Below are 27,994 nucleotides of genomic sequence, written 5' to 3' on the forward strand. Positions count from 1 at the left end.
TTTTAGAATCAAAATACTCCTACAAATTCCAGCTTCCTTCTGGGGTCCCTAAGGTTCAATATTATTCCCAACTTTGTTTAACCTATTCCCGGCCCTCCTAGCAATCCTGATTCAGAGTCTAGGGCTCAGCAGCTATTTGATAACCAATAATATACACATTCTGTCCCAGATCATAACCAATCTAACCACTACCCTGATGTGGTAGCTGATTGGCTATTTAAAAATGGCCTGAAACTGTACCCCATTAAATCACAAACCATATGTTGCCAGAATTCCTGCCTTCTCTCATCTACCCCATACTCTCAGTGGAATATTCATCTCCCTGAGGAATTCTTAGCTTTCATTTTGATCAATACCTGATTCTTAGTGGCAGACAGCAGCTGTGGTTAAATCTTTTTTTTTTTTTTTTTTGCTTAATGTAAATTCATTTTGTCAGACTTTTTTTTTCCAGCACTGAAGCACTAAAGCACTAAGATGCACTAAATGATGTCATCCATTATACTCCTATAAGCATCTAATCATTTAAAGTGTGCTAATCGTTACCACATTCTAAATCTGTTAGCGCACTTTACTAAAAGGACCCCTAAAGACTCTCACTAGTTTATTAAATCAGCTTGACTAGTATAATCTACTATATTGTGAGTTTACATGGAGGGGCATAAACGAAAGGGACGCCCAAGTTTTGCTGAGGATGTCCTTGCAAAATGTCTTGGTGGAGGGGTGGGGAAACCCGTACTACTGAAACAAGATGGACGTCCATCTTTCGTTTCGATAATACTGTCGGGGGCGCCCAAATCTTGACATTTAGGTCGTCCTTAGAGATGGTCGTCCCTAGACTTGGTCGTTTCCGATTTTCAGCGATAATGGAAACCAAGTACGCCCATCTCAGAAACAACCAAATCCAAGCCCTTTGGTCATGGGAGGAGCCAGCATTCGTAGTGCACTGGTCCCCCTCACATGCCAGGACACCAATTGGGCACCCTAGGAGGCACTGCAGTGGACTTCAGAAATTGCTCCCAGGTACATAGCTCCCTTACCTTGTGTGTGCTGAGCCCCCCCAAAACCCACTACTGTACACCACTACCATAGCCCTTACGGGTGACGGGGGGCAAATAGATGTGGGTACAGTGGGTTTCTGGTGGGTTTTGGGGGCTCACATTTACCACCACAAGTGTAACAGTTAGGGGGGATGCGCCTGGATCCGCCTGCATGAAATGCACTGCACCCACTAAAACTGCTCCAGGGACCTGCATACTGCTGTGATGGACCTGAGTATGACATTTGAGGCTGGCATAAAGGCTGGCAAAAAATATTTTTAAAGATGTTTTTTGAGGGTGGGAGGGGGTTAGTGACCACTGGGGGAGTAAGGGGAGGTGACCCCTGATTCTCTCCGGTGGTCATCTGGTCATTTCAGGCACCTTTTTGTGACTTTGTCGTAAGAAAAACAGGACCAGGTAAAGTTGTCCAAGTGCTCGTCAAGGACGCCTTTTTTTTCCCACTATGGGTCGCGGACGTCCATGTGTTAGGCATGCCCAAGTCCCGCCTTCACCACGCCTCCGACACGCCCCCGTGAACTTTGGTCGTCCCCGTGACGGAAAGCAGTTGGGGACGCCCCAAAATCGGCTTTCGATTATGGCGATTTGGGCGACCCTGTGAGAAGGACGACCATCTTCTGATTTGTGTCGAAAGATGGGCGTCTTTCTTTTTCGAAAATGAGCCTGATAAGCTTTCTATTGCTATCTTCATCTTCTGTACAATCAGCTGTATGGCTTCATACTGGGGTGGACAGATTTGATCATATTTTCCCCCTCCTTATGAATCTTTGCTGGTTGCAAAGAGTTTAGTACGTTTTTTTTGTTTGTTTCACAGAGGTTTTTTTTTTTTAATACAGGAACTCTTGTCTATCTTTCTACGCTCTTGGTCGCTTATAAATCCAGTCATTTTTCTCAACCCCCATATATTAACCAGCTGGTGTTGCCCTCATTGACCCAGATCCATTTAGATAATACTCAATGTTCTGTCTTTAGTGGCTTCACTCCCTTGCTCTGGAATACTCTGCTCTCCTTATTAAGAAGTGAAGCAAATCACATGTGCTTCAAACTCACCCTAAAAGCATTCTTGCTCACTCAAGTGTTTGGAGAGTGCACACTTGAGGAATAGGTCATGGCTCCTTTCCTAGTGTCTTTTCTATTTTCTCACTTTCTGTTGTATTAAATAATGTAAACTGCCTTGCTGCTCTCCACAATTGAGAAGCACTACAGTACATCAAGCATAATAAATTAAACTGCATCTTTTGTTGTTCTTAAATTCAGTGCTGACTTATGAATACATTTTGGATAGAGAACTCAATATTCAGACAAAATTTATCCGTTTAGATTTAGGAACACTACGACATTCTGAGAGAGGGTGTCCAAACTTTATGAAGATAACGATGATATTCAACTGCTATTCAGACAAACGTATCCACTTAGAAAAACCATATAAGTAGTACTCAACTTTAAATGAATGAGTTATCTGTTTAAATTTAAGAATGCATATTTAGCAGCTGTTGATAAAAACAAGTGAAAATGATTAAACTTATTTTATTTGCAGGAGTTTGATATACCATCAGTCGCACAATAGTGTGGCTAAGCAATGTACAAGTTTTACAAGCATAAAAAAAAAACAAGTAAAAAAAAGACAAAAAGAAAGAAAATAGGAAAAGATAGAGACATGTCTCAACAGGCAAACTGCTGGTCTCACAAGCAAAATTAACCGGTTGTAAAAGCAGGAGAAGAAAGGAGTGATGAGACAACGTCCATAGGCCATCTGGAATAACCAAAACTTAATCAGCTTTGTGAACTGTCAAAATAAAAGTTCAAGCCTAGTATTTGGTGGTACTGAGTTACATAAGTATGGTCTGAAATAACTAGATATCTAGATGAGACTGAGTGCTGAAACATTTTATCAAGACTATACAAGGAAAGTCAGATGAGTCCCAAAAGCACACAAGAAATTTTTGTGGAGCGAGTAGAAAATGCATCCAATTAAGTTCTGAAATAAAGACCAGCGAGTCCTACATGGTAGCAATACCTTGGGGCATTACACACAAGTTTCACAAGTTTATTTGATATAACGCCATACGGTTATGCTATCAAGGCAGCTTACAATTCATAAAATACAAACATAATATTACAATCTTATAGAAAAAGTACAGGAGAGACATAAAAAAGACTACTTCATTAGAACAGTAGCTGGCATCTCTGGCCTACACCTCAACTGCAACCATCAATGTTATCTCAAATTTAAGGGGGTCTTATCCAAACACTTGTTGGAATAGATATGTTTTAAAGGATTTTTAAAAATTTCTCTTGTGAACACTCCAGTCGAAGAGAAAGAGGAAGCTGGTTCCATAATGTAGGACCTGTAACATTAAACATGGAATCATGAAGCGTGTCCAAAAAGATGGCAAAATAAAGTGAATGCCAAAAGATTTTGTTCGGATGAATGAACTTCACATGGCATAGAATACGGAACCAGGTAGCAAAATAAACATGGAAATCCAGAATGTTAAATATTGTGGACCAGAATAAATATTTTATAATACGCGATTTACTACTACTACTTAACATTTCTAAAGCGCTACTAGGGTTATGCAGCGCTGTACAATTTAACATAGAGGGACGGTCCCTGCTCAAGGAGCTTACAATCTAAGAGACAAGTGAACGGACAGTCCGATAGGGGTGATGTTCAGCCCTAAGTAATTTTTTTGCAATAGTTATCAGTTTCACAGCTACATTGTGTTAGATTTTACATAGATCTTTGTATAATATGTTACAGTAATCCAAATGTATGATAACCAAGGCACGAGTAAGGATACCAAGAGCCTTCAGTTCCAATAGGTGGAGCGAATTTGCCTTAGTTTAAAATGCATTTCACTATAAAAGAGAAACTTAAAGGCAAAAAGATCAGCATCTATAACTACCCCTAGAATTTTTGTAGTTTGAAGAATTGGGATAACTGTATCTGCTAAGTTATTAGTGGCAACTGTTTTTTTTATTGAAATTAAAGCCTTGGCTATTTTATGGTTGTGGACTAATTTTAAATCGCAATTAATTTCACTGTCTACACCTAAATTCCATAGTCTACTTCTTTTCCAATCAAAATTATTTCTTAGAACTGTCCAAAGAGCCATGTTTTCAAGATTTTTGGAAAAAAACACTCACAGGTCAATATTCAGCTAGTGGCAGTGAGTGTTTTGCTGACTGTCTCCGGTGTTATTTTCCAGATAGTCAATGCTGGGCTTTGGCATTGACTATCCAGTTTTTGCGGAGTCGGCTAAGTCGATATTCGGCACTTAATCGCCTATGGGTTACTGCATAAAGACAGAACTGTATTTCATGCAGTCCCATTTATGTGGCTACACTGGCCGGCCAAATGTTGACTCCGCCCCAGAATGCCCCCAACATAGCCAGCTTTCACTTAGACACTAACCACTTATTTTCAGCAGCAACTGAAAATTAGCAGATAGCCCCAAACAAGCGATTTAACTGGTCAGTGGCTGTTTCTGGTCGGTTTAATCATTTTGAATATCGACCAGTCAGTTGTATCCTTAAGGCTCAATTGCAAAAAAAAAAAAAACTACAGGACTGGGGAGGCATACCTGTAAATGTTGCCCTCTTCCTTCTCTTTAAGAAAAGGAACTATCAACTGTTTTTCTTGATTCAAGGGCACTTACTTTGTAACTTAAATAAGGAGGTCCTACTGCCACCAAAAGTTTGCGTGTTACATCTAAAATCTTAAAGTCAATGTGGCACCTGATGGGCAGCCAATGAAGGGTCAACAGCAAGAATGCATGAAAGTTTTCAAAGCGGTGAGCAGAAAAAACTGAGGCATTCAAGTACAGTGGGTATGCTGAGAAAGTGGCTTGTTCAAGATGGGGAAAGGAAAAGGCACTCAAGTGCAGGATTTTTCTTAACATCTAGATCAGGGGCAATACGTTTTCATACAATGGAGGCAATGCATGAAAATTTCTCTCATGTATATTAATTGTGAATATCTTGAAAACCAGACTGGCTTGGTGTGTTCTGAATGAGTTGAAAATCACTGCTTTGGATGACACAGATAACAAAAACTAAAGATGGACATTTAAGTTGGCCCTTACCCACTGCACACTTGGCATCATTTACCACAAGAGGAAGAAAAACAGAGGATTAAGGCAGGAAAACCACAGACCAAGTACTTACGTGTGAGAAAACAGCTTTGATTCATATTCTGTGAACAGCTCATCAGCTTTGCAGAATACGCAGCTGCAAACAAAGTTTCGAGAATTTTTAAATTAATTTATTTAGAAGACACTTTGTTCAGAGTCATAAAACACATATTGTACATAAGAAAAGACTGTTACATAGACAAGTGGTTGTGAAGAACTGGCACTAGCTTAAAACAAAACAAGGGACTTGAAATCGTGAGGCCAATCCGAACTTCTGGGACCATGCAGCTCAAGCTTACAGAGAGCAGAGTCGCAGCAAGAATCCCGCTGTTTCTTCTGCAGCTGAAGCCAGGTGAGGGTAAAGGTTGCAGGCATATGAGAAAGAGAGAGAGACTGGGTGAAGTTGTGTATGTGTGGGGGAGTACATGAGGGTGAGGGTGAGGGTGAGAGAGAGAGAGAGACTGGCATACTTATAATTGCTAGCTCAACAGTAGGAGCAGACAGATCACTTGTGCAAGCAGAAGCAGTGTCAAATATCTCATTAACTTGGCTAAACCCATGAATGAGCAGCATACAAAGTTAACAATATCCTTTTCTAATGTACAATAAATATGTAAAGATGCTTATATGAGTGCCAAAATTAATAGCACTATGTGTAATAAATGTTAATGCTTTTGATTTGTTTCATTTTATCACTTTGTATAGTTACATGTGGGGGGGGGGGGGGGGGGCATTTTCGATATGACGTCTAAGTTGGACTTCGGACGTTTTACACTAAACGTCCCAAATCCAAATGTTTTTCAAAAAAGCAAAACATCTATTTTTTTTTTTTTTTAAATTTGTAACAAGGTTTTGTGTTCCGTGTATTTATCTTTTCTGGCCATTTTCAAGAAAAATAAAAGTGTACAAATGAAAAACAGAGAAAATCAAGCCATTGGGATGTAGGAGGGGCCACCATTTTTAGTAGATTGGTCCCCCAGACATTCCAGGACAGCAACGCAGAACACTAGCGGGCACTGCAATGGACTTCATATACATACTGTGAGAAGGAAGAGGCTGTCCTACCCTGGTTAGGCCCCTAGAGGGCGCTGTTCCCCTAAAATGTCCAGGGAGAAGGGCTGGGATGAGTCACTAAAGGGAGCCAGTAAGGGGTGTATAGCAGGAGGTCGCTAGGACCGAGGGGAGTCCTGGGGATAGAAACAGGTGCAGCAGGTTATGGGCTGGGTCCTGTTTGGCTATTAACCACTTATACTCCACCTGAGTTGTGAGGGAGAAAGGAGAGCTGGCAGCTGAAGAAGAGGGCAGGTAACTGAAGCAGAGGGATCCCCATGAGAATAGGGTTACCATTTTTTGTCCTCATAAAAAGAGGACACTTGCCCCGCCCCTTTTCACGCCCCCTGCCCCGCCCCTTTCACGCCCCCTGTCCCGCCCCTTTCACACCCTCGCCCCGCCCCTGACGCATATTCCCCTCCCCCGGTCACCCCCCTCCTCCCCCCATCACCTTCCCTCCCCAGTCATCTCCAAGAAGTATCACTTCTTTACTGGGTAACTTGGCAGCTTTGCAGTAACGGTGTTATTTTAGCAACAAAAAGGTGTCTTTTAATTTTCGTTTCTATGTTTTATTGCTGTTGATTACTGACGTTACCGACACCCCTCAGACAGTTCACCCTAACCCCGGAGCTCTCACACTGCCTGCCTCTCTGAAGCGTTTTAGAATGCACTGCCTGCAGCCTAAAAGCGTCCAAAGTCCGGGAGTCGGACCCGCTAGCATCGCGACGACTACACAAACTTTACAGCAGCCGGCCAATCACACAACAGCTCCCGCCTTCCTCTCCTCTGATTGGACGCAATGTTCAAGGCCACCAATAGGAGCAGCTTCTCCAAGGTCCTGGGGGAATCATTGTAGGCTGTAGCTAAGTGGGCTGTTGGAGCGCGAGGCCTGTGCAGGCTCCTACTTGACGTTAGCGGCGTTCTCTACGACAGCGGTGGGGAGGACGGACTGGGGAGCGCTATTGCCGGTCTGTGCAGGCTGTGCACGCCCTCCCGCACGCACGTTTGTCCAGAAATCCGGACAAACGTGCGTGCGGCCAAAACCCGCCGGACACCCCGGACATGCCCTCAAAAAGAGGACATGTCCGGGGAAATCCGGACGAATGGTAACCCTACATGAGAAGTACTGGCTGTGCCCTTTGGACTGGGGGTAGAACTGTGTGTTCCCAAGAAGGAAGCTGGCTGGGGTAAGAAGGCCCTAGAGTATCAAGAATAAGAACTATGTGTTCAAGGAGGTACTGGGTGTCCCAGCTGAAAAGACTGTGTGTCTAGAACAGTGAAGAGGGACTGTGTGTCCAAGAGGAAAAGACTGTGTGTCTAGAACAGTGAAGAGGGACTGTGTGTCCAAGATGAAGAGACTGTGTGTCTAGAGCTGGGTGCTACAAGGAGGGACTGTGTGTCCAGGGACTGAGTTAGTACTGAGCCCAAATGCCTGTGTGAGAGGGCTCAGGGGGAAGAAATCTATGGATATTGAACTGTGCAAGAAGCAATGTTTAAAATGGAAGATTGCACTGAGTAGGAAGAAATGAAATGGTTAAGCTGGAAGAACTGTTTAAGCTTGTGAAAGTGTTTAAGCTAAAAGAAGTGTGCCCCAGAGGCTGGAATAAGATGTGTATGAAAATAGCCTGATTGGTGAGACCTGACTATGTTTGCCTTTTGAGAAGCAGGTCACCCTGAGCAGAAAAGGGTAGTAGATTAATTTGCATAAATCTGCATATTGAGAACCAGCTCACCCTGAGTGAAAGAGGAACCTGGGATCCTGAGGTGGGAGCTTCCTCTTCACAATAACCTCATCATCTTCACAATACTCCCAGGTACATATCTCATTGTTGCTCCCTTATCTTGCTGCTGAGCCCTCCAAAGCCTACTACTCTCAACTGTACGCCCAAACAATAGCCCTAATGGGTGAAGGGGGAACCTATATATGGGTTCAGAGGGTTTCTGGTGAGTTGTTGAGGGCTCACAGTTTCTACCACAAGTCTAACAGGTAGAGGGAGGTATGGGTCTTGGTCCAACTATCTATAGTGCATTGCACCCACCACTACACTACTTCAGGGACCTGAATGCCACTCTAATGGATCTGGCAATAACATCTCAGGCTGTCCCAGGTACCGGTGAGTACTATTTTTATTCACATATTTTTGGGGAAGGAGAGGAGCCCACCCTAATCCCACCTTTGAAACACCCCTCTCATGCTCCCTTGTGATTTGGACGCACTGGAGGCAAAATGCATAGACGTATGTCTGCAAAACAGGTTTTGAAAATACTGATTTGGACGTTTTGAGAAGAAATCCGTCCAAATGGTAATTTATGACACTTTTTGGATGCTTTTCTCTTTTGAAAATGAGCCCCATAGTAAATTAAATAAAATAATGTGTAACTCACGATTTCCTTCTGCAAGTTTCTGCCCTCCAAATGTTAGAAAATGTAAAATGTGGTCCCTGATACATTGGACAAGCCTGCCCTAGACCTTGCTTTCCTCATTATTTTCAAAGACTTGATGAATGCAATGAATGCCAAGGATGATGGACTTATCTTACCCACTAGCTCCCCTCCATTACGATCTCAGAACTGCAAGATATTTGTTATTAGGTGCGCTTTTTTTTTTTGATCATGCACATGAAGTAACAGAACATCACATTACTCTCTCCCCAACAGTATCTTGACAGCCTGGTCTTCACCGTACTTGTTCAGAGGAAGCCTGACAGGCCGCAGATGGCAGATGGTGGCTGCCTGAATGACCTCTTGGGAGGGAGGACCTTCTAGATTCTTTACAGCTTCCCTCACGAGTTTCTGGAATTTCTTTAACTCGTCCATCTGTGTTGTTAGTAAGTATTGAAGGCCCCGGCAGTCACGAAACCTTGTAATTAAAAACAATACCAGTCATTAGAGGAACTCAATCCAGAAGCTTGTTGCCAAGAGAAGCGTAATTTCATAAAACAGTGCCTATTTTTAGGCGCCAAGAACAGGTCTATTTGGAGCCTATTCTAGCATAATGGGTCAAAATACAGGCCAATATTGTTAAAAAATGCACATTTTATAATCAATGTGTATAAATGAGCACCCTACCCATATGAATGCCCACATCCAATGTACATGCCACTGAATTTTCTCTCATACTTACAGAATACTGCCTCCCCAGAAACTGCTCATTTACTTGCATAAATTCATAACTGTGAAAATGACTAGAATACCAGCATTTAGATCACCTAAATCTAGATGAATCCTTAAATACATTACTCTCTTGGTGACTAGAAAATTTTTACTTAATGGAATATTATGCGACAAAATAAATTTACAAACACACACAAAAAAAGAGTGAATGATGAGCTTACAGAAAAAAAATAAAGTGAAGAATTTGAAACAAGGCTCAAGGATGAAAGTTCAATATTTCCTTTTGTTTTCCCCTTTCAAATACCCTTGTATGATAGCGTGACTCATGGCTATCTGCAGGACCTCACACAAATGTGGCAGACTCACACATAGGTTGCAGGTAAGTGTCAAAATACTTTTAAGTACATACAAGGAGAATAATCAGCCCTATTTATTCACAGGATTGGTACTTCTAATTAAAGTCTCTCAAAAACAGTCCCAATTCCAGCAGCCTGCCCCTGGATTGGCTACACTCTTCAACATGCACCAACTTCCTTTATCACAACCACAGTTCCAATAGGCAAAGGATAATTAGCCTACCTTGGCAGTCTTCAGTTACCTCACTTGTGATCACACAATTCTGGAAATCCTTGGAGGCATAGACTTAAGACTTCTTATCACACAGGAATGAAAAAGGTCTGAGCTAGGACCACTCCTCTTCCCTGGAACTCTTTTCAGGTACTGCAGCCAAGCCCAGAACTCCTTGGGAGGATCCTTGCTCAGGGCTCTTCCTTGAGACTTCTTCACTCAGGGTTTCTCTGTTCAGAGCATCTAACCACCCCCTGGCCGGAGCCCTAACCCTCTGACTCTGCCTCTGGCATGGAAGTTAGTGTCACCTGTTGTAAGGTGGCTAAATTTCAACCTCAGTGAGAGTGTTCTTAGGGACACCTGCCGCTATACCACTCATTCCCTCACACTTTGTTTAACTGAAGTATTTTTGCTGGCTTACTGCCCCTTCCAGAATGGCTCAGAAATAATGTTCAATTTTCATTTAAACTGAGTTTTATTTTTGGTAGTGTTGGTGTCCCATATTCTTAATTGGTTTTAGAGGTATGTGGGAGAGGCTATAGGTCAGCAACTTGCTATACCTATACAGGACAGCAGGATAGCAGTCATCACTTTTAAGAGAGAAATGTCTTTGGATCGGAAAAATATTATTGTTACAGTTTGACATGTCCACTGCTTTTGACATGGTGGACCATGAGCTTTTAACCTTTCTTATGGACACTTTTGGAATTGGCGGTAATGTGCTTCACTGGTTTAGGGGTTTTCTGGCTTCACGAACGTACCAAGTAAAAGCCAATTCTACTATTTCTGCACCTTGGAAGTCTCACTGTGGAGTACCCCAGGGATCTCCTCTCTCTCCGACCCTCTTCAACCTGATGCTGACCCCTCTGGCGGAAGCGCTTGCCAAACAGGATCTAAACCCATTTATTTATGCAGATGATGTAACCATCTACATCCCTTTTACCTCCACCTTGACCAGAGATCCATGATAAGATCGAGGCTAGCTTTTCCATCTTAACCTCTTGAGCAAATGTATTTCAATTTAAAATTAATGAAGACAAAACACATTGTCTTCTGCTTTCATCTCAACACAATAAAGTCATTTCCACCTCACTCGATGTCAATGCCTTTAAGCTTCCCATCTTAAATAGCCTGAAAATCCTTGGGGTTGAGCTAGACAACCACTTGCTTATGGAGAATCAAGTGAAGGCTTTTGTGAAGAGAATGTTTTTTGCAATGTGGCGTCTGAAGCGTATTAGAAATTGACTGCCTAGAGATCTCCTCCGTACTCTCGTTCACTGGCTGGTCCTCTCTCACCTTGACTACTGCAGCGGGATATACGCTGGCTGCCATGACTACTTACTAAGAAAGCTCCAGACAGCCCAGAACACGGCCGCTAGATTAATTCTAGGCAAATCACGCTTTGCCCATGCACAACCTCTGCATTTCACCCAACATTGGCTTCCTGTCAAAGATCGCATCAACTTCTCAAGATCTGTTCTTTAACGCACAAGGTCATATTCGGAGAGGCCCCAGAGTACATGCTCAACCTAGTCGACCTGCCCCCTAGAAATGCTCTGTTGTCATCACGCAACTTTCTCTGTCTGTGCTATCCCAGCAGTAAGAAAGTCAGATACAAGCGTATGTTTGCCTCGACTTTCTCGTACACCAGTGCAAAACATTGGAATGAACTGCCGAAGCAAGTAAAAGGGATATCCGACCATCAACTATTCAAGAAGTTCTTAAAAGACATTCCTATTTTCAAAAGCCTACTCCCTACTGAGCCCGGCCATTGACTCTCCTGTTATCGGCTGACGGGGGACTCTGACCCACGGCTCATGCTGAACAATTTACCTTTCCATGATAATTCTCTGTTAAATCTGTCATTCTAAGTTTTACCTTTCCTATTGTATTGTTTCATCCATTACTGTAAGCCACATTGTGCCTGCACTTGTGGGAAAATGTGGGGTAGAAATGCGCTAAAAATAAATAAATAAATAAAATGTCATCCAAAATGTTTATATGTAGGCTGTCTATATTATTGCATAGGCCACTTCAGTTCTGTTTTTGTAATAATTAGGAAAACCCAACTTCTGATATGGTGGGAGGGTTATATTAATATCCTACTATCCTTGATAAACATCTGTTACATCTCAGCAATTTTATTTTCTCAGATGACAACCAGTCCTCATATGGGAATCCTTAGCTATAGGCTGCCTTTAAACAAAAAAAAAAAAAAGGGGGGGGGGGGGGGGGGGGGGGGAAAGAAATACAAAAAATGTCAATATTTTGATGAATGATTTTCTCTCATATTATTTATATAGAAAAAACTGTTCTTTTAAATGTCTTAGAGTTTATCAACTTATCTTTGTTGGCTCAGGGGACATTCATCCGACATGATTCATGTTTCGCCATGGATATGCCCCTTACAAAATTAAAAACATACATTAACCAAAGCTCTTGCTATCAATAAGAAAAAAGCCCCCTTAATCTTCAAGGTCTCCTTACTGTTCAATCTGCCAGAGCCATCCTGCTGACCGTATTCTCACGGTCAAGATGGTGCTGGAAAATCATTTACTGGATTATAAAGTCAGCTGTTTAACCCTTCACCAATCACAGTCTACAGTCAAAGGACAGATTCTACCTGGGCATTAAGACCCAGATGGCTGAATGTAAAGAAAAAAATCAGCTGTTCTCTGTAATTAAGAATCCTTTCACAGTTTCTACCCTCCCACCCAATCTCTACCTGTTCCAAAACCCACTACCTGATTTCCTGAACTGTGTGATGTTTGTCCATCCAATGAGATACCAGTGGAGATTGAAGATTCCCTGTGTTAATTTTAGATTTATGTTCATTGAGCCTTAGGCGTAAGGTCTACTAGTTCACCCTATGTAAATCAATGAACATGGACATTCAGTTGCATAAATTACATTACTACTGGTAATTTAGTTTATGCGATTGAATGCCCATGTTCATTGATTTACATAGGGCATACTAGTTGACCTATACGCCTAAGTTTCAATGAACATAAATCTAAATTAACACAGGAAACCTTCAAGATCTGCTGGTATCTCATTGGATAAGTACACAAGTAATGCCACACTGGGAAAAGGCCAAGGGTCCATCGAGCCCAGCATCCTGTCCATGACAGCGGCCAATCCAGGCCAAGGGCACCTGGCAAACTTCCCAAACGTACAAACATTCTATACATGTTATTCCTGGAATTGTGGATTTTTCCCAAGTCCATTTAGTAGTGGTTTATGGACTTGTCCTTTAGGAAACCGTCTAACCCCTTTTTAAACTCTGCTAAGCTAACCACCTTCACCGGCAACGGATTCCAGAGTTTAATTATGCATTGGGTGAAGAAACATTTTCTCTGATTTGTTTTAAATTTACTACACTGTAGTTTCATCGCATGCCCCCTAGTCCTAGTATTTTTGGAAAGCGTGAACAGACACTTCACATCCACCTGTTCCACTCCACTCATTATTTTATATACCTCTATCATGTCTCCCCTCAGCCGTCTCTTCTCCAAGCTGAAAAGCTCTAGCTTCCCTAGTCTTTCTTCATAGGGAAGTAGTTCCATCCCCTCTATCATTTAGTCGCCCTTCGCTGCACCTTTTCCAATTCTACTATATCTTTCTTGAGATGCGGTGATCAGAATTGAACACAATACTCAAGGTGCGGTCGCACCATGGAGCGATACAACGGCATTATAACATCCTCACACCTGTTTTCCATATCTTTCCTAATAATACCCAACATTCTATTTGCTTTCCTAGCCGCAGCAGCACACTGAGCAGAAGGTTTCAGTGTATTATCGACAATACCCAGATCCCTTTCTTGGTCTGTAACTCCTAACGTGGAACCTTGCATGATGTAGCTATAATTTGGGTTCTTTTTTCCCACATGCATCACCTTGCACTTGCTCACATTAAACATTATCTGCCATTTAGCCGCCCAGTCTCCCAGTCTCGTAAGGTCCTTCTGTAAGTTTTCACAATCCTCTCGCGAATTAACCACTTTGATTAACTTTGTGTCATCAGCAAATTTAATTACCTCGCTAGTTACTCCCATCTCTAAATCATTTATAAATATATTAAAAAGCAGCGGTCTTAGCACAGACCCCTGAGGAACCCCACTAACTACCCTTCTCCATTGTGAATACTGCCCATTTAACCCCACTCTCTGTTTCCTATCCTTCAACTAGTTTTTAATACACAATAGGACATTTCCTCCTATCCCATGACCCTCCAATTTCCTCTGTAGCCTTTCATGAGGTACCTTGTCAATCGCCTTTTGAAAATCCAGATACACAATATCAACCGGCTCCCCTTTGTCCACATGTTTGTTTACTCCTTCAAAGAATTGAAGTTAATTGGTCAGGCAAGATTTCCCCACACAAAAGCCGTGCTGACTTGGTCTCAGTAATCCATGTCCTTGGATGTGCTCTGTAATTTTGCTTTTGATAATAGCCTCTACCATTTTCCCCGGCACCGACGTCAGACTCATTGGTCTATAATTTCCCGGATCTCCCCTGGAACCTTTTTTAAAAATCGGCATTACATTGGCCACCCTCCAATCTTCTGGTACCACGCTCGATTTTAAGGATAAATTGCATATCACTAACAGTAGCTCCGGGGGCTCAGGTGGGATAAATCGCCTCATCGGCCGGCTTCCCTCACTGTGTCCTGCCCTCATGGAAATAGGAAGTTACATCAGAGGGCGGGACACAGTGAGGTAAGGCAGGCCGACGAGGCGATTTTTCTTCCTTACACCCAGAGCAGACGCAAGGCGCCGTGCAGCACTTCAGAGATTTTTTTTAAAGGCTAGGTCAGGTGCCGGGTGGTAGAAGAGGGTCGTCTGGCGACGGAGCTGGTAGGCATGGTGGGGACTGGGGCGCCAGCGGAGCACCCCCCCACCCGCTGACACCCGGGGCAGACCGCCCCCGCCGCCCTTGGTACGCCACTGAGTCTTTGTCCATTTCTTCTCTGACTGTGAAGTGACCTGTATATTACACCAATGTAAAAACATTTTCTTTTCCCTCTACCAGTTTAACCCACAGTGCTTCTTCCTTACCCATATGTCCTGCAATTCAGTCCACTTTAATATTATTTAATATATTATGCCATTCTTCCACCTCTTTCATACCCTTTCTTCCTGAATAGATTATAGCCAGGTATAACTATATCCCACTCATGGTTCTCCATGAACCACATCTACATGACAGCCCTAAATCCAAGTCGGTTCTATCACTGTAGCCTCTGGATCTAGAAATGTGTTTCCTATACTACAGGCATTGGTATACAAGGCTCTCCAGATGTAGGTCAGGAAGATCTTACCGATGAGAATCCCTGGCTACATGTTGCCTTCAATAAAAAAAGGAGGACAGAAAACAAAGAGACTGCCAACATCACTCATCACTAACTTGTTTTTGTTAGCAATATCCTTGATTGCCTTTGTTAATGACTATCTTAAATGCTAGATAATAGGCCGTAGGAAGGGTTGGAGTTGGATTCTATGCATGAAAGCGATTTCTTGCAGGACAGAATAACCTAATCTACTATCACGTCAGGAACTGATCTCCAAACAATGAGATATGAATGGGTAAGCCCATGTTGCAAATGTTTAGATATCTTCCATGGAGGTTGACTTCAGGTTGGCCCCGATACTATCATGGTTCTAAAATTATGAGCCTTGATATATAACTCCATGTTCAAGCCCACCCGAACGTAGGCAAATAAGAGACAATGTAAAAAAATGTTTTGCTAACCTAGGGTTTATCATTATTACATATTTTACTCAAGTTAAGGTAGATTCCTCTCCAAGACTCCTTCTTTCAGTCCTAGAAATTCATGTAGTCTTGAGATTGTTATATACCAATGGAGGCTATACAGTCTAAGCCTGGCTATTATCCCCATCATCATCAGGTTCTTCATACTGGTACATAGTCTTTGTTAAGGTCGCATCAATAAGTCTTTGAAATAGGCTGCGTGCGGCCACAGCAACAGAAGTCAATACTGAAGAAATCAGGGCCACTCCAGTTTCTTCCATCCATTTGGTAAATGGATCATCAAAGCCTGAATTCTCGGCCAGTTCTTTTGATAAGGCTGTCAGTCCGGCCAATGCCGTTGGTAATACTTCCATCGGGGCTGTATTGTTCGGGATATATGTACAACAAAATTCTCCAAACATCTGGCAACCTTTGCCTTTTTCCACCAGTACATGTCCAGTGCTAATCAATTCTGCCATGCCATCATTGAAGTGGCATCCAGCTGTTCAGCAATCCCTTTCAGAATTCTTTTAATAGACAATTTGATAGCCAACTGAATAATACATGCTTGACCATATTAGTCCCAGATTTATTAAGATCAAAAAACAAAAAAGGTGGATGGACTTTCTAAGGGCTTTAGTTCACTACAGATAGAAGGCTAAGTGTATGCAAGGCACATTCACTATTGTGGGCATATGATCTGGGAAAAAACGTTGGAAAGATTATTGACTGGTTAAGATGAAAATCTGACACCACTTTCAGTAAGAACCTTCGATAAGTGAGTGGAACCACCCTACTATTGAAAAGTTTGTGTAAGGTGGATCTTTCTCTAAGGCCTGGAGCTTACTAACTCTACTTGCCAACGTGACCCTCAACAAAAATAAGGCCTTCTATGTCAGATATTTCAGTTTACAGAAGTCTGATGGCTCAAATTATTAATGTGGGCTACTGTTAGGGCTGTAATATAATGCGTTAATAACGTGATTAACACCTTAAAATTTTAATGCAAGTTAATGCCTTTCTCCCCCCACCTGTAAACATCCAGCATTGCACTGCCTGTACTTCTTCTTTCTTCTGAGGCACACTTCTCTCCAGCTCTTTCTCCCTGTTTTTCAAGGTCACTGCATTCAAAGCATGTTGCATATCACCAAGCCTCTCTGAAATAGGAATTTCTGTCAGATGAGGTGGAACTTCCTGTTACAGAGAGGCCTCAGCGATATAGCAGTATGCTTTCACTGCAGCGGCTGTGAGGAGCAGGGAGATGGAGTTGCAGAGGAGAGGGGGCTTCTGGAGAGGTAAGATGAGTTCGCACTGCAAGCAGAAAAGAAGGGAGAAAGATACAGACCATGCCCACGGGAGGGGGGGGGGGGGGGTGGCAGCGATGGCAGTAGAAAGAGAAGAGCGAGGAGATTTGAGGAAGGAAGGGGCAACAGTGGGAGAAAGAGGAGAAGAGCCAGAGATGCGAGGCAGAGGGGCAGCTGCAGCGGGAGAAACAGTAGCAAAGCCAGAGATGCGGGGGAGGAGAGGGCCATGACAGAGAAGAGCGGGAGATGCACGGTAAGGGGGTGCTAGAGAGACAGAGAGAGATCTGTCAGGAGAAAAAAAGGAAGAGAGAGAGAAAGAAAGATGGGGACCTCGGGGGGGGGGGGGGGGGGGGGGGGGAGGGGGGGGGGGGGGGGGGGAGGAATACAGATGTTAGAAATAGGGGATGGAAGAATCAAAGAAGGGAGATGGTGCCCACAGAAGAGAGGGGAGAAAAAACAGAAGGCAAAAATGGTAGTCATGGATAGAGGGAAGGGAGGTAGTACCAGGGGAGGGAAGCCAAGGGAGGAGAGGGAGATGGGAGGAGATGGAATCAAAGTTATTGGTTGAATGTTTAGGATTAATAAAAAAAAACAAAAGTGAACTATGAGGCTCATTTTCAAAGCACAAAGTTCCACAGGTTACTTTGCAAGTCTAAGTGCTTTGAAAATACGCCTCCACGTGTACATGCTAAATTTATTCCAGCTGGTTTACATCAGGCTGACGTGACCATCCATGTGAATAAAAATTGTAATCGCAATCAACCATTGATGGACAACCCTAGTTAAGAAGTGTTATTTTACCATAGGTCTCATTTTAAACAATGAGATCTAGTTACTAACAACTCAGGTTAACAGTAAAAAAACAAAAAAACAAAAAAAACAAACAAACAAACAACCTCTTGATAACTTCACCCCTTAGGGTGTAAAAGAAATGGTTTTACATCCTACATTGTGATAAGCCCTAACTACACAGAAGTAAACCTAAAAGAGTTGGTTTTAAAGGCCATCTAAAGCTATCATTTAATAAGCATACAAAATACCCTCACTCCAATCCTGGAAGAGAACTGAGGATCTTTCCTGTACAGAGGGGATGCAAAGAGCTCTATCAGGGTTTCCCACTGGCAAAAAAATCCTATTTACTATTCTGCAGGGGCAATTTCTCAGGTTAGTTCTGCACATACCATGGCATGCATGAACCTCACTCCTAAGCCAGGGTAATGGAATATAATCACTTGGGACTGACACCTCTATAATTAATGCCATTCTGGTACTTTTCTCTGATAGTGACTGAATAGATAAGGATGAGCTCGAGTGTAAATTTTAAGGGGCTTCGATGTTAGCTTCAGAACTTTTAGTACAAGAGTGGATCGGCAGACTAATACAGTCTGTGCCCTGAGAATGGCAAGGACAAATCAAACTCAGGTATCCATATAAAGTATCACATATCAAGTAAATGAGTTTATTTTGTTGGCAGACTGGATGGACCGTACAGGTCTTTATCTGCCGTCACTTACTATGTTCTCTTTTACCACTATATCCAGTTTTCTTGCATCCAGCTTTTTGTCAGTCAGGATAGGGATGTCCAGGTGATCGCAATCTCTTCACGTTCCACAGTTCTCTTAAGAGTCATGTATCCCAATGCTTTCTGGTACACTGATGTTGTAATGCTTACAGAGTTTCCAATGAACAAGACATGCCACCGTGTTGTCCCTTTCTGTAAAAGTTTCCACCATCAGCACTTCGCAGCCAGGCATGTGATGAGGAACTGTTTCTACCTCTTTCTTACAGAATCTACAGATGTCTGTTGCACCAGTTTTTTCAATGCTTGCTCTAAACAATTTCATCCATAATTCGCGTGTCCTAGCTGCAACTATTCAATTGCTTATCCTTAGGCTTCAATTCACCCCTCCTTAACCATTCATGTGTACGATGTTGATCCACGAATGGTTCATGGAGTAATATTTATATTTCCCACTGTACTTATGCATTTATCAATTATTGTTTTTCCCTGCTGATTCAATTCCATGAAGAGTTTCTCTTCCTTTCAAAATTCTATTGCTTCCTTCCCTTTTGCTATCAATGGATTTTCAACCATTTCTTCTACTCATTGGAATGCTTGTCCAAATTTAATAATGGAACTGGATTCTGGAAGCTTTCTTTCATATTTCAACAGCTTTTGTGCAATGGGATCTAATGATGCCCTTTAGGTAAGCCTGGAGACATATTATAGCAGCATGATAGGTGTCAGGTTCTCAGGTTCAGAGCCCGCGGGGCAGGGCTCTGGAGCAAACGTAAGCCCTTGGGCTGCTGACGAGGAGCGACAGCAGCAGGCAAAACCCACCAACCAACGCTGGGCAAGCACACCGACACCGGCAGGGACTGCAGGCACCGCCCAGCGAGCCGGAACACATGGACTGGAACACTGGACTGGAATTCCACGGACTGGAGGACACAGGACTGGAACCCCCCGGACTGGAACACTGGGACTGGAATCCCCCGGGACTGTAGGACACAGGACTGGAACACCGGACTGGAGCACACCGGACTGGTCCACACAGCTTCACCTGCACTTAGCTACTAAGCCCCCAGGAGTTGAGCTCCTGGGTTCGAGTAGCCGCAGGACTTACTGGATACTGGATGACACAGTGACCAGGACTGGAAACAGAAGTGCTCCTAAACCTAAAACTGATCTATGTGCTCCCAGCCCTAAACCAGCAGAGTGTTCCTAACAGTAAACTGACAAAAGGACTTCCTAAGCCCTATACTAAACAGGAGCTCCTAAGCCGTGCTCAAGAAAGGGACTTCCTAAGCCCTAAACTAACAGAGCAGGGAACTAAACACAAAGCTAACACAGGTGCTACTAAGCCCCAAGCTACAAGCAGAGCTCTACACTAATAAGCTAAACACAAAACTAACAAGCTACCTAAGCACTGCTCTAGCAAGCTAGATACAAAACTAACAAGGAGCTTCCTAAGCACTACTCTGGCAAGCAACCAGAAGCGCTCCTAGCATTTAAAGGGATGGCAGGGGAGCCACAAGGAAAAAGCAGGGAAGCTAACACATAAGCCAAAAGTGATTCTAAATCACCAAACACCAACAGCAAAGACTGCAATGCTCCCAATAGCACAAACACCAGAAGTACTTCTAACAGCAAACTCTGCAGTGTTCCTAACAACACCAAACCCTGAAGTACTTCTAACAGCAACAGAGCTTCCAAAGCCCTACACACAGCAATGCTTCCAAAACCAAGAGGGAAAAAGCAGGGGAACCATAAGGGAAAAGCAGGAAAGCTAAACACACAGTCACCAGTGCATACTGCACTAACACTAACCTGGCCCCTTAGCAAAAAGCAAGCAGGGAAACTAGACACAAGTCAGAAGTGCACACTGCACCACCCTACCTAAAGCAAACACAACTGTTGCAAAGGCTCTGAAGGAAACAACACCACTTCCTTATCAAGGCCTCCCTGATGATGTCACACTCCCTAGACCCAGGCAACAGCACACTGACCCAGAGAGGCCCAACCACACCAATGCAACACCATGAAGCACTTGAAGCCAGTACAACCCAAAGAGAGGTAGAGCTAACTCAGTCCCCACACCCCCCCCCCCCCCCCCCCCCCACAGCTGTAGTAAAGAGAAACAATTAACCCCATGCTGCTGGAAGCTGTCAGCACAGAGACACAGAGCCAGCTCAGACAGGCCAGCAAAAAAAAAACAGAAGCCAGCTAAGAAGCTGACCCCCAGGAAAGAGGTAAGTTTGAGAGGGGTTCTGACCCCAATCATAACAATAGGTGTAATCTATTTCGATGAGACACAACCCATCCTTCAGATCTAGGAATGTACAGTCTAGACATACACTGATTGTTACAGATGACTCATGGGCATGGAAGAGTATTTTCGTTTGCAGATCTAATTTTTCAAGTTCTTTAAGAGGCCAGTCTACAATACCAAAAAATAAGAGTGCAGGAGGTGCCAGTTGATTAATAGCCCATGTCTTATTCTGTGAATGTACTCTTTAATATCAGTTTTCGTTCCGATAAAATTCTTTACTAATTTTTCTCTCTGTGATTTCTGTTGACAGTTTATCCTTCCTCCACTCCTAGATATTTACATACACCTTCATGTTCAAGTTCCTTTAAGTTCCTCAAATTCTTCTGTTGATAGACCACACACACGTAATTGTAGGATTCAACTCAGTTTGTCCCTGCCAGGTATTGTGGACATGGAAGTCATTCTGTGGAAGATGGCCCAAGACATAGGACCTGACAGGGTCTTGACACAGAAGATACAATATTGTTCCTCCCTGCTTACTAATGTAAACTATTGCTACCTGATTGTCCATATATACTAGGATTGTTTTGTTGGTCAACTGATCTCTGAAAACCCTTAGCACATTCCACATTGCCCTTAGCTATAGGAAAGTTTATCTGGTGAAGCTTCTTCCAAATGGATCACAGGACCTGTGTGTACCATGTATTTCATGAGTTTCCCTTGCCCAGTTTGGATGCATCCATGGTTGTGGGATAACTTGCATTGAAAATATTTTGAATCGGATACTTTTGGTCAGATTTGAATCACTCAGCAGTCAAGACAGGAATTATTTGGTTAGCATCTCATAAGCTGAGTGGCTTAATTCCACTGTGACTATAGGGTTCATTAAGCTAGTCTCAAATGCAGGTATGCAAAGAGACCTATATGCATAGCTGAGGCCCTACAGCAAAAATATTCAACATGTGCCATGCTGATATCTGCTGATTCCTGTACATTTCTCCCACAACGAAACCATGCTACTGATCCTTTCCTGTGGAAGACAAACTTTTTTGCTAAGCTGTGTCTAGCAGAACTCTTCCAGCTGAGGAGATAGAATAATTTATGATGAACCATAGTAACTCCAACACCCAGTGGTGTGCTCATTGATCCTGTGGCACCCATTCTCAGTTTTCTTGATCAACAGTTGTCCTAGAAGGGAAACATGTTCACTCCTATCTGCCCAGGTATGCTATTGCCACTGCTAGATATTTTGTGAGGACTCATAGTGCTGACACAATGCCAAAGGAAGGGTACAATAGTGAAATGATGTTTTCCTTTTAAAAATCTGAGATATATCCTGTGACTTATCTCTCCATAGGGTAAGGGAAGGGATTTGGTATATCGCCTCTCTGTGGCTACAATAAAGGCAGTTTATATATTGTAGACAGGGAATTATTTTGTACATGGGACCATGGAGAGTTAGGTGATTTGCCCAGAGTCACAAGGAGCTACAGTGAGAATCAACCCCAGTTTCCTCTGTTCTCAGGCCACTGCAGTAACCATTAGGCTACTCCTTCACACTTCCAAAATTCACAGTCAGTCTACTTTAAGGTGCCCGGGGAAAGTATCTTGAATTGTTCCCTAATCTTACCACCTAAGCCTTGAGATTTCTCATAAGATAAGAATCTCCCCTTTTTTTTTTTTAGATCTTAAGTACTAGGAATAAAATTGCCGCCCTCTCTCCCTGGATGAATGAACAATATTGGTCCAAAAGGAAGGACAGCTCCTTTTACAACCCTGGTCCCACATGTGACTGTCTGGCGGGACCATCTAAGCTCTTTGGCACAGGTATTTGGACCAAGATTCACAAAAAATCAAATTGGATTGATTAGGGCACAGGCTGGGGTTGGGTTGATCTTCGTAGGCCAGAGGGTATTCTCACCTTGCTCTGAAGATCAATGCTTTAACCAAATCAAGTAGTTATATCTGAAGAACTTCAAACTCTTTAATAGTCCAACAAACATCCAAAAACAATTAAACAGTATCTTCATCAACAATATATAATTTGTACACAGAAAGGAAAGGAAAAGAAAAAATAGTAAACAGTCACATCCGGATAAGCTCTATTCAATGTCCATCCCATCCCAGACCAGTGGTCCTGACTGATGCTGGACAAAGTCCTGCTGGGAGTGGGGCTCCTCAGCGCCCACTCCCCTCCCACCTGGGGTGTCTCTTCCCGCCAGGCACTCCTTCCTCCTCTCACAGTTCCCTGTTCAGTGAAACAGATTATGGATCTCCTCTGCTCCTCAGCAGAGGCTGAACTTAGCCAGCAGAGACCAAGATCTACTTCCCTACATCTGGAATTCCTCCTCGGTGCTCAGGGTCTTGGTGAGAACTGGGCAAACAAAGACCCCACTCTAACAGTGCTCAGCACTTTTGTTTGTCTCTCTGCCCCCTCAGACTGGGCTTCCACAATCTACACCCACCTCGGGCAGCTCTGCTAGCTCCCATTACTAGTCTAGCCTCCAGGAAATGATCCCATAGCCTGCTCTGCAGCATTGGCATCTTCTTCTTGGGGGTTAACTTTAAAAGCATTTCATGATGCTAAGAGCTTGATCAAAATAAATATTGGTGAGAAATTTGGTTGGGTATCCAATGATCTTAACTTGCATCCTTTTCAAACTATACTGAGAATCCAAGTTTCCAATTTTATTTATTTGATATACTGCACACTCATCCAGGTGATTTACATTGAATTCATTAATCCAAGGTTATGGTAGGCCAACGGCTTACATAAAGCCAAAGATTTCACTCTAGTGGAAGGCTCTCAAGCACGGATATTGGAGTTCTGGTCTCCGACTTTGTCTGAATGGACTTCTGACCTTTGGTAGTCTGGGATGAGAGTGAGGACTCTGTGGATGAAAATGGGATCAAAGTGAAAGAGGATTAAGCCTCTTTGGTAGACTGAAGGGTTTCCTTGATGCCCCACTTGAATACATCCTAGATGAGGAGGTTGGGTTGAAGAGACCATGGGTAGAGTTCCACACAGGGCACCTTAGCAGGTCTGAAGCCATTGCACTTCCATGCTTTTGTGTCAATACTGCGGCTCCAGGCAGAGCACAATTCTTTAAAATGGATTGCCCTAGGATTTGCATCAAGGTTGATGCTATTGGTGCTGATGAAAGGAATTGAAGCAGACATCAGCACAGCATATTCTCAGTTCTCTTCTCCAAATTCTCAAGAGCTGCCAGGATCAAAGAACCATGGGTCATAACAGGATTGGAGTTGCCTTTGGGTCACTTGCAGAGAACTACTAGTGTGATCTAAGATCCTTGGAGGCTGATGCACCTCTCCTGGCATGGAGGACAATGAGTGGTTCTTACACATGGATACATTTAGGTGGAGCAATGGCAGCCACGAATATTAATGCTCCCAGCACCAAACTAAGTTGAGGATAGATGCCAATGCTTTCTCACTTTTTCTCAATGTACAGCATCAGTGTCCTTTGATACTGGAACTGAAGTGTCTGAATCCTTCAAATGCTTCGGGTATTATTTTCTCCGTGGGCAGTCCCAGGTGGCTCCCTATCTATGCTCAATCTCAATGATGACCAATGTCCCTCAACACCGATGCATCCCATGCGTCCATGCAATTCCTGTGGTTGTGCCAATCTTCTGGACTGATCTTACTCGAACTGAACAGATTGTTTTCTAGGCTTTACAACTACAAAAAGTTTAGTTGATATAAGCTTACCTTATGGCACGTTAAGGATTGGGTGCTCAAACCACAGGCATGCCAGCCATCAATTATGAGTATCAGGTCACCGATAGGATTATAGCTCACTGCCCACATGTCTTGAAGCTGTAGAATGCTCCCTTTCTTTGAGACACTGAAGGAATAAGGGTCGTGATGAAAGAAATGTCTTGATGATCAAAGACTCTGACCAGCATCTTCGATACACCAATATGGTGTAGGCTATGGTCATACAGAAAATGAAAAGAAATTTAACAACTACTCAGATCCTGCGTAGGAGAGTAAGAGAAAGATTAAATGTAGGTACTGAGCTGATGCACATGAAAAATACTCATGGCAGCAAGAAAAGACAGATGATAGCACTAGGTGAGGAGACATCTCTTGGGCTCTATGGCAAAAACCCCCCAAACTGATGTGGTAATGAGGACGCTCCCACACAATGCAATCGGATGAACTAGAAAAGAACTCCAAAAAGTTAGAAGTTAATCTCTTCCTACTGTACCATGCTGCATTGAAAGAAGTCACTGTTTTTGAAGACTTTTATCTGCTTCTTCTCAGATAAATAATTCTTTCCTTTAAGAAAATTAACCACATTCAGTTTCTCGTGTGAGAACGTCCATTTAAAAGAATTATTCTAAAAATAAGAGCACTCTGAGGGGAACACAGGAATAAGATGATGATATTGGCTTTTTCAACAAAGTATCCTATTCCACAGAAACTTATGTAACAAAACCCAAATTATCATAACCCACACCTAGTTATCATTTCTCCTGACTGAAAAATATTTTTAAAGTGTAAAATATGGTCTGAGTGTTTTGAAGAAGAAAACGATTATGAATTCCGACTTCATTTGCTGGTATCAAGTAATAACTCCTGAAGCAGCACATTCACTGTGTGATGGTACCATACTGCCATTTAGCTACAGGTGTCTTACTTCTCTGCCATGGAAAGCTTATTGGTCTGTTGCTTGTAGCGAGTTGAGATCTCATTCTGAACACGTGTTGACTAGCTCCTCCTCGATGGCATACTCTATTGCTTGCTGGATTACATCTCCAACCACCAGGGGGAACCAGAATGCACCTGTTTGTAGACACAAACAAAAACACATCATATCATAAGAACAGTAAACAGACAGGTTCTTCCTCTGGGACTTTAAAAAGACAAGTGCAATTTTTTCCCCTTCATATTTTTTTTCTGGGTACTTTTTCCCCCTTGTACAGTTGCAGATGCTATTTTATAGGTATAATCTGGACAAAAAAATGGCAACAGAATGCAAAGCTTAGAAATGTTTTTCTGGAGCTCAAATAGATAACAGAGTAAAGGAAATATTCAGTATTCCAAAAAAAAGTCAAAAGTGAGCATTACTCTGAGCCCTCTACAATGTAACAGAATCGTGCTATCTTCCCTTTCTTAATTTATTATTCCTTGAGGCCCTAACTGGCACTGTCCACTGGTATTTGTTTGAAAATAAATTATTCAAAAACCTCATGCATCTTTACAGAAGCAGCAGATAGGAAACTAGATTCTCTGGAGGTAGAAATACTTTTTATTGAACTAGATAAGAAATATTGATAAACAGTGATGCACACTAGCTTTTAAAACTATATTATTCTTTTTTTCAATGATGGTCTCACCTGTTTTTGAGCAAGATATGAATATAGTGGTGTGCTGTTTTTTTTTTTCACGTTAACTTTATTTTGGGGCCTTTAGATCATACCTTGTAGAAGAAATGATGGAAAGGAGGAGCTTACTAGCTTTTTCACTGCAACATCCCTGCTAATGTTTTCAGTTTTATCATATGAAATTTAGATTTCTATGCCTGATCACTTAGATTTTTCTTAGATGCACAAAAATTACCAGAACTAGTGTGGCAGGTGCTGTATTACTGTAAATGTGCTGAAATCCAAATGCAGGTGTTCCCACTATAAACATCCCAATCAGAAGAGAGTGAGAAGCTATGACATGTATATGGTATCACTCATTGAGCTATTAATTCAATAAAGAATTGAAGTTGAGCAGGACTATCCAAGCCTGAAAGTGGCCATATAGGTTTTAATACTCTTCTGCTGGAGAAAAAGAGGGAAATATACAGTCTAAAGTACATAAGTGAAGAACTTATAATGCAAAGTTGCTTTAAAAAAAGGCTGGTGATTTATCAAAGAGGAGCACCAAGAGGTACTTCTCCATGAAGAGCAAACAGGTTACAGGAAATACTGGGGAGCTGTGAGGCTTTGGATTAGGCTTAGTGGTAGATAGGCCTAGAATGCTCATGTCCTCCTGAAAATTTATTGTCTGCTTATTCCCAGGCCAGACAAAACTCACCAGGTAAGCTGCTGAAATGCCATTATTTAGATGCAGCATGTCACAGTCCTAAGCTGCAAACATACTGGAAGGAAAGAAAAGAACTGCATTGATTCTCTGCAAGAGGACTTCACAATTAGAAGAGGGTCATGCACAAGAACTGAACATACTAAGGGGGAGGGGATTTATCATATAGGCTGCATTTCAATTAAAATTTGTAAACACGATTAATCACACAATTAGAGGTATTTTTTACAATTTATTTTTCACTGCAGCTCCTTGTGACTCTGGACAAAGTCATTTAATCCTCCATAACCCAGGAACAAAATAAATACCTGTATAATTATGTAAACTGCTTTGATTGTAACCAACGAAAGGAAGTATATCAAATCCCATCCCCCCTTCCTTTCCCAAATAACTGATAATCAACCTCACTCGCATCCCTAGATCCAACATATCTCCCTTTCTCTTCCTCCAGGTCTATTATATCTCTTCCCTCCTTCCCTGTCCACCCCCAAGAGCGACATAAATTAGGTAGTGACCAGCAACAAGCTCTTCTCGTGGCTGCTGGAGCTCACTGCCACAGCTTCCCCCTGTGGGTGGGTCTCACTTCCCTCCCCCCACCCAGGGTGTTCCGCCCCCATATTCATGGAGACAGGGTATACTGTTATATATATTTAATGTGAGTACTATCTGTATTCAATTGCATTGTTATGTATAGATAGCACTGTGTTTTAGGGCTGCGTTTCCCTAATTTGCAGTATCCTGTGACTAACTCCTTGTGAGCTTTCCTTATTGGCTGTTAGCTCTGAGCTAGAGCCAGCCCTCCCTCTCTCCCACTGTGGGCTGTGTGAGAGAATCCAGATTTGTTAGCATGCTTCGTGATCAACAGCTGTTCTAGGACTGATCCCTCCTTAATCTACTGTCATTCCATGAAGATTTTTCACCATCTCCCCAAGTTATTCCCTATTATTTCCTTTGAGAGTTTACAGCTTTTCCTCTTGGCTGGGCTGAGATTCTGGCCAACTCCTTGTCTATGGAGTACTAGATGCAGACTCTGTGCAGAAGGCAACAATTCTGTTTAAGTAACTGAACTGAATTGGATTTCTTTGTTATTCCCAGTCTTACAATAAAGAAGATTCCTTAAAAACTGAGAGTCTGGAACCAGCAGAATAGGGAAGAGTGAGTGCTGAGCAGGTGAGCAGGCAT

The 27,994-nt window shown here is 42.6% G+C and overlaps 1 protein-coding gene across 1 annotated transcript in view; it reads right to left on the reverse strand.

Moving 5' to 3' along the window:
- Positions 1 to 27,994, reverse strand: part of SHPRH (SNF2 histone linker PHD RING helicase) — a 331,612-nt gene that overhangs the window by 107,578 nt on the left and 196,040 nt on the right. Inside the window, 5 exon segments of the mRNA XM_030194974.1 lie at positions 5,226 to 5,288; positions 8,928 to 9,101; positions 25,419 to 25,483; positions 25,485 to 25,535; positions 25,538 to 25,564. Of these exon segments, the coding sequence (XP_030050834.1) occupies positions 5,226 to 5,288; positions 8,928 to 9,101; positions 25,419 to 25,483; positions 25,485 to 25,535; positions 25,538 to 25,564 (380 nt within the window).

The sequence above is a fragment of the Microcaecilia unicolor genome, chromosome 3, assembly GCF_901765095.1.
Source record: "Microcaecilia unicolor chromosome 3, aMicUni1.1, whole genome shotgun sequence".
Taxonomy (NCBI): domain Eukaryota; kingdom Metazoa; phylum Chordata; class Amphibia; order Gymnophiona; family Siphonopidae; genus Microcaecilia; species Microcaecilia unicolor.